At 37.1% G+C, this 14,532-nt stretch overlaps 3 protein-coding genes across 9 annotated transcripts in view; 1 reads left to right on the forward strand and 2 right to left on the reverse strand.

Moving 5' to 3' along the window:
• LOC131425750 (forkhead box protein K2-like) overlaps positions 1–1,908 on the forward strand; it is a 36,533-nt gene extending 34,625 nt beyond the window's left edge. For all 6 annotated transcript variants that reach the window (XM_058587876.1, XM_058587879.1, XM_058587875.1 and 3 more), the window contains one exon: positions 386–1,908. In XM_058587876.1, coding sequence (XP_058443859.1) covers positions 386–537 — 152 coding nt within the window. In that variant the 3' untranslated portion in view covers positions 538–1,908. The remainder of the gene's footprint in view (positions 1–385) is intronic.
• Positions 1,909–9,090: 7,182 nt separating this feature from the next.
• On the reverse strand, positions 9,091–9,710 carry LOC131425261 (uncharacterized). Its single transcript, XM_058587008.1, has one exon. It carries the CDS (start codon positions 9,571–9,573, stop codon positions 9,163–9,165), a length of 411 nt encoding a protein of 136 aa, XP_058442991.1. The 5' UTR covers positions 9,574–9,710; the 3' UTR covers positions 9,091–9,162.
• A 1,875-nt stretch (positions 9,711–11,585) lies between these two features.
• LOC131425751 (transcriptional adapter 2B-like) lies at positions 11,586–14,168 on the reverse strand. 2 transcript variants are annotated; one of them, XM_058587881.1, is made up of 5 exons: positions 14,117–14,168; positions 13,930–14,027; positions 12,920–13,780; positions 12,622–12,701; positions 11,586–12,553 (listed from the first exon to the last, which is right to left on the reverse strand). In XM_058587881.1, the coding sequence occupies exons 1-5, from the start codon at positions 14,121–14,123 to the stop codon at positions 12,184–12,186; spliced, it is 1,416 nt and encodes a 471-aa protein (XP_058443864.1). In that variant the 5' UTR covers positions 14,124–14,168; the 3' UTR covers positions 11,586–12,183. The 2 variants fall into 2 exon arrangements, with proteins under 2 accessions (XP_058443864.1, XP_058443865.1); XM_058587882.1 differs by having other exon boundaries at positions 12,296–12,553; positions 12,622–12,765.
• Positions 14,169–14,532: the final 364 nt, after the last annotated feature.

The following is a 14,532-nucleotide window of genomic DNA, read 5'->3' on the forward strand; positions in this document are numbered from 1 at the left end:
CAATTTATTCATCATTAAATCAACCTTGTTCCAGAGCACTTACTTTTTTCTCTGAAAAGTATTATATTGACTTTTTCGTTAAGTTATGAATTTTTCTTCGTATTTTTTATGTTTTGTTGTTAGATATGAAATTAAATATTGACTTTTTGGTCATATTTATTTTTGTTTTTTCGACCCACTGTCCGAAGCCAAATGACAGTATGTCGAATGATCTTTATACCAAATGGTGTTAATGTCATATGTCTTTATGACAATTGACCTTTATGCCTAATGACCTTTGGCGAAATGACAAGTAACTATTTTCTTTAAATATCAAAAACAAAAATTCACCATGAAATAAAACTGTTAATTCATATCGCGATTTTATGTCTGCGTATCTTGACAGGATCTCAGAATTCATCCTACCAGCATCAGTACAGCACCTATGCGAGTGGCGGCGATCCGCACGGCAACGATGTCTACGAGGACGATGACCAGGTGGAGTACGACAGCGGCGATGACTACGACATCCCGGCAATAAAACGCCAAAAAATGTAACTTGCTTCGAACGCAGCAAGCAAACCCCGTTGCTCCGAAGCAGTCGCATCGATACAATCAGTGCTCATTAACTCGTCAGCAAATGTGCGGGTGCGTACCTGGGATATTCCGCGGTATGTGTCAATGACGCTAAGAAATCAGTGCATACGGAAGCATTGGTTCCATCATCTTAAACACAGCAGAAAACATATTTTTAACGCTCTTGATGGTCTCTTCACGTTCATTGTCGGTTTTGCGATACCTTTTAATACACATCTTTTTCTATGTCTGTGTTAACCAATTTTCACGCGTTGGATATACAGTGGCACACTCACAAACAAACAAACAAAAAAATGCACATTCGCCGACACTTACACGATCACAATACATTCACATACCAACAAGTAACATTTATTTTTTTCCGTAAATTACACAGCAACAGATTAAAATTAGTGGAAGCAAGTAAATCCAAAATAATACAATTTATATAATTCTAGATAAAATGGAAAATCTGAAAAAAAGAAAATACATTTAAAAATTCTAGTTATTAATGAATGTGAGCAAAAAAGCATACAAATTTAAAGGTTAACTAATTTAACTCTGAGTAAATGAGATGAAGCAAGTATTTAGTGTTTAGTGAAATGTCTCTTTTATTGAATAAAAAAAAAACAAACAAAATATATACACATAGAAAAAATCATTGCTATCTGTCCACATGACGACACTGAAAAACAAACCATTTAGAGAAAACCAGTTTAACCATACAAAAAAGAAACCCAATAAACATTCGTAAAGCTGTGTGGATTGTATGGCAAAGCGCAAAGAGCAAGTAGAATAGGGCAAATGAATTTAGACAAAAGAATAGGAAGAAGAAGAAGAAGAACAGAGCTGTGGGGCGCTTCATCTCGATTGAAAAGTGGAATATTGGAAAGCATCCGCTGAATGCCAGGCAGGCAGACAGGCGGAAGTACCAAAAGTAATAAGAAAAAAAAATAGTGGAAAGAAAAATTAGCTCTAAACGATAAAAGAAAAACAAAATCAATCAAATTGATTATTTTAGTTCTAAATAAGGATGAAATATAAATGCTAAAATCCTGCGAAAGGATTCAGCCCTGAATGTTTCTGCAAAATAAACACCGGTGTTTTAGTTTTCTTAACAGTAGTAGTGAGGACAGAACGACGGCACCGAACAAAAAAAAAAATAAACAATATTGACTATAGTCGAAGATCTTTGCTTTCACCCTTGAATTGCTACGAAGTTTTAGGTGTATGATAAACAAAAAACTCAGTGGAAAGACAAAAGAATTAAAAATATTGCAGAAATCAGAGCTGTATAACTTAATTGTATTTGTTTAAATGTAAATTTATTACTAATATAAAATGAGGAAGATATTTTTCTCTGACACATTTATCAAAGGAGGAAGGATGAAAGAAAGCTTTGTGTTCTGCTGAAAAAAAAATCATTACACTGAATTTGTCCATTCGAACAATCTTCGTCTTTCACGTAGTGGTAACCTGCACTGGAAAGAGTGTTATTTCTCGGTAGTCTGGTGCTGCAAATACGCAGTGAATTTGTGCATGTAGCCAAATATTAGTCATTACGATTCCATGGATGATATAAGAAGAGAAAATGACGGCCATTAATTTAGCTTCAAAGAGGTCTCAGTAAAGCAATGGGTCGTTTGAGAAATTTCAATCAGACTAGTAAGCTCAAACCAACACTTACCGTACCAATCAGACGAAACCTTTACTGTATCAAATATTTCCGTCCCCGGCCGTTCGGCATCAATAACTCAATGTACCGAAACTTCTTACATCACCTTGTACTTCATTGACCCAAAAATCGCTTTCAATATGCACAGAATGTCGATTCCTGGAAAATCTGTTATTCAACCTGGCGAAACCCTGGAATTTTCAGGAAATTTTCACTCCAATCAGGGATGGTCGTCAAAATGTGAGATAACTATGTGCTCACAAACTCCTAGTTCATGCCACTGCGCGTGTCTATGATGACATTTGGTCAATACAACGTTGTCGACTGGGTGCAATCGCCTTCTTCGTTAGTAGCAGAATGAGAACGTGCGAATCGGTTTGTCCATGTTATAATCCATTGAACTTGCGAAAATGAAAAAGTTTTTCAAACGGGTTAAGGTGCGGGTAAGGGTCTAACGCTTTGGAGAAATCATTTATTTTTTCGTTGTATTTTCTAATAGTAAAACATTTCAAGAATTTTTTTGTCAAATTTTCAAGCCTATCGGAAATAAACTTTGGAAATGTTTTAGAAATGTTTTTTTATTGCACAATATTTTGGGAATGTTTTTTTATTGCAAAATGCAAAGAAAAAATATGATTTTACGAAAGTGTTTCCTTGTCAATTTTGAATCAATTATTAATATTATGTCACCATTCCATTGGAAATATTTCTACGTATTGATTTGAATGTTCATAGCCATGTATTTTTAATTGTATATCATTAAAATGTTGATTAATAGCTAGCAGTGTCCTATTTTGTCTGCAAAAAATCTCCGCCATACGGGATTTCCCTGCCATAGTCGAAGGTTTTGAAGGATTAAGCCATATATAAAATGAAAAGCATCACTCTGATTGGTCAATCGATGCAAAAGCGAAGCTGTTGGAAGCGAAGCTATAAATATAAGCAAAATTATAGCTAACGTTTCAGTCCTGCGTGTAGCATGCCAGAGATAGGTTGTTGCTAGACAGCAAGACAAAAAGTGCCATAAAACGATTTGAAGCTTTAATTAGTATGCTCTGATCTTGTGTCATGCTAGATTGGATGAAATCCCATGTTTTGTCGTTTCGCCTGAGAAATTGACAACTACTCATGGGTAAGTTTTAAGTGCATAAGATTAATTTCTAATTTATATAAGATGAACTCGATTGATAATGAGAAATAGGTTATCGCTTCAACCGAAATCGCAGAATGGTAGTAATGGTACAGAAACGCTATAAAAATAACTGCTTGCATACAAACACAAGCTTGGCGAAGAGATGCTTAACACCCCTATTCTGTATTTCGATCGAATCAGATTTTTCCGAACGAATGTAAAAATTTGCATTCTGTAATTCGATCGAGTGATGCTTTTGTATGAAAAACTCGATCTCGATCGAGCTACAGAATGCAAAGTTTCGTCACAGACTAACAGACATGGCAGTATGAGTAAATTCTTATAAAAATAATTTTTCGTGATGCACTAGTTCCACCTATATTGTACTGCGCGAACTATTTACTATCTGTACACCCCTTGTGTTATGTAAAAGTTTTTTACTAGTTGGTTTCCCCTCGTTTGTCAACACCGATCGGCTGCTTGCAGGGTTGCCTGATTTCATCAAAATATTTGATAATGAAATGAATAAACAGTCTAGATGACCTGTCTGTTAGTCTGTGGTTTCGTATTCGATCGAAACAATCCGATTCGAACGATATACAGATATAGTTCGGTGTTGGTTACTAATAAAGATCAATCTAAGCAGACTCTCGTGCATTTGCGGATTCAAAATTATGACGGTTAATTGAAAATGTCGATCATTAGAAATTTTGGTTGCCTTGTTACACATCAATGACTCGAACAACCCCATGGGGCTGATCCTTGTAGTTTTTTTTTCAAATTTGGGACACAATTTCTACATGTAAATTACAAGACTGGATTTTTTTCGCACGAAGTCGTAGTTTCGACTATAAACAACCACCAAAAACTAGACAAATTGAAAACAAAAATAAAAAACATCTACTCTATCTATGCTGCTTTGATTTGTTGACTTCTGATAAGTCTGTACTGAGATACAGTGGACTCCGCAAATCATGATTTTAAGTCGTTGAAGTCATTCAGTCGTATTGCGGAAGTGTATGAAATACCGTTTCAACGTTGTTTGAAATTAGTTCTAATTCATCAAGATTATTTGCGAAGTTGTTCATTTGTTTTAATCAGTGTCGTTGAAAAAAAAAATCTTTAATTAATCATAGTACTTTCTGTGAAGTTCCGACAAGTATTTTGAATTTTAACTTAAAATAATTCAACATCTGAATATACTACACAGGTCTAATGAGTGAGAGTATCTGTTTAGAAATAAATAGTCTATGTTTCGTTACTTTGAATTCTATATTCAGATATATGCAGTTGGATGGTGCAAACTGGAGTAATGGTAAAATCCAAAAAAGGTTAGTTCTATATATAAAACTGAATAACTTAATATGCCTCGATTGCTTCTCAACCGCAAGAGATCGAAGGTTTATCTGTGATGTTTGAATCCATTTGATGCAAACATTGCATTGAGGCGGGGCTGAGTGATGAAACGGTAATCGGAATTCGATTAAGCTAACACGTACTTATGTTCTGAATCAAAGTTATTTGTATGTATAACATATCACATAGAAACATATATATTTTAAGAAAAGACAGACAGTGGGGTTTAAGATATGCTAAACACACACACACACACACACACACACACACACACACACACACACACACACACACACACACACACACACACACACACACACACACACACACACACACACACGAATCTCCACTCCAATCAGAGAAAAAAAGCATCAGTTACGTTTTTACAAATATTATATTCTTCCACAAACGAACTTTACATTACCCAGCAGTTTTGCTTGATTCTTGAAAAATTCTACCCAACTCCCAGTTATGATTGCTGATTCTGGCAGCAAACACTTTTTGTTGTGATGGCGTTGTTGTCAACAATATGTTATACAATTTTTATGCGCACTGTGTACCTATGATTATGAAAAATTTCTGTCTGATTCGGAGAACCATAAATCTTTTAATCTGGAACATAGCATTCAAAAGTCGCATTATTTTCATATTAATTGTGCGATGTAAATACAATCGAAAGCCGTTAAAATTTCGTTGCATTTAACATAAATGTTGCATTTAACATAAACATAGCTTTGTGTTCTCTGTACAACCTTTGGTTTGGCTTTCCCTCGAAAAAGAAATGAAATCCTGTTTATTATTAGTGGTTCGAAACTGAAATTTCATGACAGTTTTCGTCAGCTTGTTACTACGGAATCAAAAGACAAAAAAGTCGCATAAATGTATATTTCTCGTAAACCTTTGATCTTCTTGCTGTACTATAACGATGTTAATTTTTCTGCAGAATGACCCCGGATATCTTTCGCAGATGACCTCAAGATCTACCATAATCGAAATGAAATTGAATCGCATGAGCGCGAATTCAGACAAATGATCGATCATTACGTTTACGAGAGAGAAAAATGCCTTTTAAATTCGAATACTATATTGAATGATATATGATTAGTAGATGTATCAAAGATCTTGATGTTTTTCTTGATGAACTGGTTAGGCTACTCACTGCCTAAGATTCGTGATAAGGATGGCCAAGCATTCTACCAACTCTTGAATATCTATACTATTCACTCACTCGATCTACTTTGGAATATTGTTCAGTTGTTTGGCACAATCTCACACGCTCATAAAATCGAATAGATTCACACTTCGTCGTTTACCTTGGAATAACCCTCATGAGCTACCAAGTTATGAACGACATGAATTGCCAATTGTCTAAACACCACTACAAGTAAGGCGGGAGCTGTTGTATACTTCAATGAAAACAGATGTTTTGAACGACAAGATAAACTGTCCAACTTTTCTCCGTGAAATTAATATCAATGTTCATCCGTAACAACGCAATTCTCCGACCCCCTCTACGTCGCACCAACTACGGAATACACGGTTCCCTTCTCGGTTTGCAACGATCGTTCAATCAAGTATCATCATGGAGGCCACATTGTGTCTGTTGATTTGACAATACCTAAAAAATAAAGGAGATGCAGAAGGCGAAGACGTTAAACAGACCAAGGCTTTTCTGAACTTTTGAATCGCAATACTCGCCAGACTCGTCCCCTCTTCTGACTACCACTTGTTTTTTGTTGATGTTTCGCACATGCTGAGCAGCACTTCGCTAGTTCTGAATATGTGCAAAAGTGTCTTCACGACTGGATCGCTTCAAAATATGATCAGTTCTTTCGACGTGGTATTCGTGAAGGTGTGCAAATATGAAAATATGCATAGTTTCCGAAGGCAACTTCTATCACCCTCATTCTTGTTTACGTCCGTATCGGCAGTACGACGAACGGGTACTTTCGAACGAATACGAATAAGCCATTCTTGTTTTCACTCGAATGAATTTGAACGCGACTCGTTTGCCACAAAAAATTCAAATATCAGTAAACTTCTTCAAATAAATGCTAAGCCTTGATGAAATCAGTCCAATTCTTGAGACTATCCATATGCGAAACGCTAAAATGTATGGCAGTTTAACCACAGACTAACAGACATGACACTATGAGTAAATTCCAATAAAAATAATATGAACTGCGCGTACTATTTACTATCGGTACACCCCTTGTGTTATGTAAAAGTTTTTTACTAGTTGGTTCCCCCTCGTTTGTCAACACCGATCAGCTGGTTGCAGGAATGCCTGATTTCATTATGCTTTGTATAATATTTGAAAATGAATCGTCGCAATAAATTATGAGATTACGTTGATAATATATTTAACTTTTTGATCGATGCTGGATGGATGGACCATTTATTTTTCTCAGCGTTGTTTATCTAGACTATTTTTTATTGTGTTGGTAATTTTCACCCGAAATTAAGTGGCGGTAGACCAGAAGCAAGTAAATATCGTATCAAAACATGGGCTCAATTTTGTATTGCATTGGAAGATGAGAAGTAGGCAAAACTCTGTATTTATTTTTGACAATATGTATTAAATCTGTATCCTGCATGAAACTCGCTCGGACGTATACAAATTATTTATTATTTCTAAAATCAACATACGCATTGTAGTCCTGATGATGATTTCTAATAATAAGTAAAAATTTAGCTTGAATTGTTCTGCGTGGAAGGTTGAAGTCAAATCCAAATGATACACGATTGAACGATCTTTGCAAGCTTATAACGGCACCGTTTATTCCATAGTTGGTGCGATGGATACATTATAGCTAATTCTGTATGAATGGCAACTCTGTTGATAAATGAAAAAATAAACACAGTCTAGATGACAGACTGGATGTTTTTGATGGGGTAACGTGGCGCCATCATGACATATGCAAATACTGTCCCAACTAAAGGAATATTCGAAATGACCGCTAAAATGATTGAAGAATCCAATTCGAGTGTCCTGTCTGTTAGTCTGTGGTTTAACTTCAAACGATACGTGTATTCGAACATCATTCGTACGAATGGAAAGTCCCATTCTTCTTTACGGACGAATAGACGAAATGGCATGGTTTCGATTCGTCAGTTTTATGTTGCGAATCAATCGTTCGAACACATTGAAAAAAGTTTAACCGATTTCTAACAAAATCAATGCAATCAAATCATAAATTTGTGTATTGCAGAAAACATTTAGAAAGCATAGCAATATAGTAAAATGCTGTTTTTTTTTCTGGCGAGCTTTCGAATATATGCGCGGTTCCAAGTTTTTACGCATCAAATTTTACATCCATTAGGTACTGGAAAATACGCCATGGGCAAATATGCTGTATTTTATATTAAATGCATGATTTTACCAATGTAATAAATATGAAGACTATCGAAAACATGACAAAATTGCAAGAAAAATGCAACATATTTTTCGCAGATAATACTGATCGGACTGCTTTTTTTACGTTGCACGAAGTTTAATTTGAAAATTTCATTTACCGAGTTGAATAAAATTAGTCTTGAGTACGTTATTATGTAGCATTCGTCACTTCCTTGATGCTTGGAATCTTCCTAAAAACAACTACCTGCGCTGCCGATCCTTCTTTTGCACAGGAGTCGCGTACGTACACGTTCGAGTGAAAACAAGAATGGCTTGTTCGCATTCGTTCGAAAGCATGTGTTCGTCGTATGCTCGATACGGACGTAAGCAAGCATGATGATACAAAGTCAGCGCAAAAAACAAGTCAAATAACAAATGATAGCAAAGATTTTTAATTACAACTAAAATCGGTACCAGAACTGATAGTTTAAAGTTGGATGGGCGTTGTTTTAATGCATGTGCGATGTTTAAAATAGTGATTGATTCGAACGTAAAAGGGAATACGAATTTGATTTACTTTCGAACGTATCGCATACGGCCGTAAACAAGAATGAGGGTGTATATCTTGAACCTATTACTTACAATCATCATGAACACACTATACGGCGTATAGAAATTGATCTTAGTGCCAAAACCTTTTGTTTGCTAATTTATTCCTCGTTTCTACCACAAACGTAACTTCGAAACTGTAACTCATCGTAATGTATTGTGACGCATACTCCTTGCTTGAGTACTATAATTCCTTTATACCCTAGAACCGTTGTTTAACCTGTTTGACATATTGGATGCACGGGATCGAAGATATGAGTGACTTGTGAGACTTTAGGATTCGAAGCAGTACAAAAATACTTAATATGATCCTTTTATTCACATTTCAATTTCAACGTTCGGTGATATGAGAAAATTAACGAACCCTCTATCAATCATACACTGTACAGTCAATGAGGAAAGGCGATTCAGAATGGCAAAAACATGTATATCTCATAGAATCTTTAATTTGATATAACTAAACATAAACGTAGGAAATACATACAGTGACATAATCTATTAATCGTTTAACACACTCCTCTCTAGACTAAAACCGTAACCGAGCTGAGCATTCGTTACCCGTCCGATAAAGTTTAGTATTTCGTTGAGCTGATACTGCGTAACTTCCATGCTGGTGTCCTTGGCCAGACCGGGCGAAAGTTTGAATGGCACCCCGTGCAAAATATGGCTAGTTTTCTCCTCACTTCGCTGTCGTACGGCGGCAATGCCTGTACTACCTGCACCGGTGGCTACCGGGATGCTTGGATAAATGCCATGTGAAGGTGAATCGGCTACACTGGGTGGGTTAGAACTTTTGCGTTCCACGAAAATGAAATCATCTTCCTTCGGTGTCGGTGGAATCGGACCAGGAATGGGCTCAGCGGGGCTGTTATCCGGGCTAGGTTTCTTACTTTTAAAAAACGAGAACATGGATTTGCGTTTTTGTTTCGATAGGAATATAAAACTGCGCAATGAACAAATAAATAAATTTGAATGAATTGAATGATGAAACGATTAGCGGACACACAAATAATCAGCTTGTTCAGAACTGTCGTGTCTTTTTCTTGTTGGTTCTTCTTTGACAGATAAACACTCGGGGGGTCTAACCCAAGATTTATTACTTCACTGTATGCACTGAGAAAAATAGTAATATTTATTAGGGGACCTTAGGGCGTGTTCAGGAGTGTTATAACTCTTGATGCATAATTTATGACAGTTTAAAAATTTAAATCTGAAAATTAAAAAAAAATTAGTAACCCAACTCGTATTTCAGAAATAGAAAAAAGGCAGCGTACACCAGTTTGAAATTTGACAGAGCTGTTCGAATATATAAAACTGAAACAGCCGTTAAAGATAAACCATCGATTTTACAGCAGAAACAATTGATTCACAATCCGATCGGCTGGATTCAAGGCAGTTTATTGTATTTTGACAGCAAAATTTTCATTTTCAACGATACAATATATTGTTCTTAGGATTTTAGGAATGTTTTTATGCGTTTATTTATACCCGGCTTTAACCCGAACCCGAGATTATTTTTCTTCCAAACCCGATCCCGACCCATACACGATAAAAAATAAAAAATTAGTCGTACCCGACCATAGCATAGCAGTCATAGGAAAATGATTGTTTTTTCTGGCGAACCTTCGAAAATATACGCGGTTCCAAATTTTTACGCATCAAATTTTACCGTATCTATTATGTACTTTATGATAAATAAACGATGGGTAAACGTGCATTTCATATTATGTGCATGATTTCACCAATGTAATAAATATGTGGACTATCGAAAACATGAAAAAAAGCAACATATTCTTCGCAAATTTGATCTTGGGTACGATACTTATTTATCATGTAGCATTCGTCAATTCTTTTATGCTTGGAATCTCCCTGAAAAACTACCTGCGATGCCGTTCCTGCTTTGGCACAGGAATCGCGTTCGTACACATTCAAGTGAAAACAAACATTAGTCGAATGGTCGATACAGACGTAAACAAGAATTATGATACAAAATCAGCGTAATAACAAATGAGATCAAACATATTTCATTACAACTTAAGTCTGTACCAGAATTGATGGTTTAAAGTTGGAATGGCGTAATTCTTATGCATGTACGATACTTGAAGTATGATTGATTCGAACGTAAACGGTAATACGAATTTGACATACTTTCGAACGTATCGCGTAGGGCCGTAAACAAGAATCAATGTGATTGTAAATAAAACTGTAGATTTTGTCATGAAAGTTTGCAGAACTCGAAAAGTAATCATCAGATCCAAAAAAACAAAAAAAAAGTGAACATATTTCCAGCAAGACCTTTCATTTGCAACTTATAGTTTGGTCAGAATCGGTCCAGCCATCTCTGACATCCACGCTTTTATATTTTGTACACTCATTCTGGCACACACACAAAAACATTTGCTCAGTTCGTCGAGCTGAATCGATTGGTATATGGCATGCGGCCCGGGTTGGCGGTTCAATGCATAGGACGCTGGTTTTACATGCCAGTTGTCGTATGTTCTAGCCCCGACCTGGAATGATTCTTAGTGTCAGTAGGATCTATAGTACTAGCCATGCAATGATATTCTGCACGCTAAGAATCGGCTGCTAAGTCTGTTGAAAAAGAAAGTCCAAATTCCACAGAAGGATTGTAATGCCAAGACTTTGCTTTGCAGATAGCCGCATTCAAGTTTTGTTCAAAAGAATCGGCGTGTTGAGAAAAGAATGATTAAAATTTTCGTTTAAAAACACTGAAATATATTTTGTCTTGCGAGCATTTCGCGAATTAGAGACAAAGTTGATATTTTGTTACATTTTACACAATAACCTCGCAACAGTTATATAAATTTGCGGGTAAATTTGTTTTAGGAGACATTTCTTTCACCCATTTCAACTATCCACTCGCACACTAAAAGGAATTGTGATTGAGAAACTATCATTTGTTCACATAAGGGAATTTTATTGGCATTATTTTGGTATCGAATTATCTATCTACACTAATCAACAGTTTGTTAGTGCACTTGATAATAATGTTCACCACTCTAGATAGCAGTGAAGACATTACAACAAGCTAACAGTACGAGTCACGAATACATATTGATCATTCTTCCCACAGGATTGAGACTACATCGTTCTAGTAACATTAAAAATTTTCGTGACTAAGAAGATTGACGGATGTTCAGACGTTGATACATGAATGTAAACGATAGTAGTTTTCTAATACAGTTGTCACTCTAATTTTCTGTATATTTAAGCAGAAACGTAGTATAGTTACATTTTGATTATGTAGGAGCTATCTCATCTACTGTTAAGGTTCTATTTACTATTTCAGAAAACAGCCATTATTGAAAAATGCTAGAGCGGTTTGCACCAATGACCACTTTTCCAGTAGTACAAAAGAACCTTTGAAGGTGAATGTTTACTTTGTGTCATTTCAACAATGATGAGTGGCAGTAATTTTTAGGTACAAATTATTTGTTGCATTATTTGAACGATTACTAACGTAAGAATGCTGCTCAATTTCGGCCCACTGGACATGTTTTATAACCAGCCCGATTTTATGAGATGCTTTTTCACCATACCCTCTGCTAAAGAACTGATGCTGCTGTGATTTAGTGAGGGATTGCCTAGCAATACAGTTTTGAGGCTAAGGTACCGAGTTACTGGCATGATGAGCAAGTTGCACAGTTGCAGTTCGTTTGACGTTAGTAACTGTACGCCGGGCTGCTGAGCTGGATCCGGAAACACCTGGTTGCCGCGACGGGGCTGTTTCTGATGTTTCGCAGGATCCGTTTCCCGTAAGCTATCCGAGTAGTTTTTGCTGCTGAATGAGTCTTCGGAGGAGACCGGGGCGACGGTGCGGTGCGTGAGCTTTTGGGCGATGGAATTTGAACTTCGGTCGTCGTTTTCGCTGTAAAGGCAAAGCACCGTGAATTTTTCAAATGTTCCAGCAAAGTATTATAGACAGGGGAAAAATACCTTTTTCTTGCTATCGGCAAGCTGGGCGGCGCCAACGATTCCTTGCTTGTTTCGCATGAGCCGCCTTTGCTTCGGTTGTCCTGTCAAAATTTGTCTTATACAACCGGGGATCAACTGACCGTTGGGACCAATTATACATGCAAGCTATTTTCAGTTTTGCAGTCAACAATCCGGTTGATCGATGCATTGAAAGAACAGAGAAAAGAAATAGAAAAATAAGACAACAATATTTCATTACGCTCAAAATAGCTCTCATGTATAATTCGAAGACAGTTCGTGAATAGCATAAATCACTTACCGTACGCCCGTGCCCGTAGGGACCGGTATTTCTGTGTTGTGCTGCTGCTGCATGCTGCTCGAAATGGACACAGTCGTCTTTTCGCTGTAGTCCGTTCCAGCGATATCGATTCAATTCGGACAACCGTATGCGAAGACTTCTCTCCCGCTCTAGTGTTGCAATCAATCGCTCAAATTCTTGCGACGTGTAAAATTGGGAAAATGTTCGCAACCGTTCACGGAACTCGCGTTGATCGCGAGTCATTCTGGCTCGTTTGGCATTGCCCCGGAAAAAGTTAGCTACCAATTGATAGTCTCGGACGACCCGTTTCCGTCTAGCTCTTTCACGAAGTCTTCTCGTGTAGATGTCGACTTGAGCCAACTTCAATAACATATCTACATCCTCATCATCTGGATGCAGTGACAAGGTGCACACGAGCTGCTCCGCTGTCGGATCGTACTCCCTCTCAAAATCGTCCCGATTGGGCATATATCCTAGCACAGCTGCTTCCTCATTAGTACAATCCATTGGTGGGAGTCTTTGGGTTAGTAACTGACCAAGAGGGCCGGTATCATCAGAAGTATGATCAGTTAGCTGCGGTCGATGATCGACTTCCCATGTCCAGGTATTACGCCCCACTGACCCGTTGAGAAACTTCGAAACGTACTCATCTTTAGCCTCTTCGGGTGTACGAGTTTCGATGTGTTTACTTATGTCTTCCCAGTTACCGAAACCATACTGCTCAATCGCATCCAACAGATGAAGTTCTTCCCGTGCTGACCAACCATTTTTGCCTTGGTAGATGGACAAAATACCGGAGTCCATAAACTGATACGCATGATCATTGCGATGCGGTCCTATCTCGGCTCCTACAGCAAAGCACTGAAACGAGTAACAATAATCAGCTGATAGCAAAATGTCATGCTGTTTACACCAGTCACTCATTCTCATTTGACGATTCATATGACGTCATCAAAATAACGCCCAATTATTATTTTCAGTTTACCAGCCATTTTTCTTCAGCTACTCACCGCGAGACAAAGCTCAAAATCCGGACAAACGGCGCAGTGCACTCGTATACCTGGAACATCTTCCTGGCAATTTGTGCAGATATACTTGGCGAAAAGCTCTGTGCATAAAAATATGAAAAAATAAACATATTTCAATATTTTATTCGTAAAACTTTCTGCCTAGCTAAGAACAGCGTCAAATACTTACCCGCCATATTGGATGTACCGTGCTATTTTCGTTGCATTTACACGCTCGTTCAATGTTACTCTAAAGTGAGTACAATTTCACTCACTTTCGTTAAAAGTGGAACTACTCTATAGAGAGTAAAGCTTGTTTACTCACTTTTGAGTAAATATGGTATTTGTCATATTCTGAGTAACATTTACTCAGTGCTACAAATAGGAAAATTAGCACGAGTGAGTAAATATTACTGAATATCATTCGATTTGAATAAGGGATTCGAATAAGGAATTTTTACTTTAAACAAATACTGACTTACTTTTATCCAACGAATGAAGGAAGCCGCTACCTGTTCATCGGTCATTGGAAAGGATCCGTCTGCCTTCCTACGTTACCCACGTACTGATGTATTCTTATATAGAAAAAAAAAATATAATACTTGC

The sequence above is a fragment of the Malaya genurostris genome, chromosome 1 (assembly GCF_030247185.1).
Source record: "Malaya genurostris strain Urasoe2022 chromosome 1, Malgen_1.1, whole genome shotgun sequence".
Classification (NCBI taxonomy): domain Eukaryota; kingdom Metazoa; phylum Arthropoda; class Insecta; order Diptera; family Culicidae; genus Malaya; species Malaya genurostris.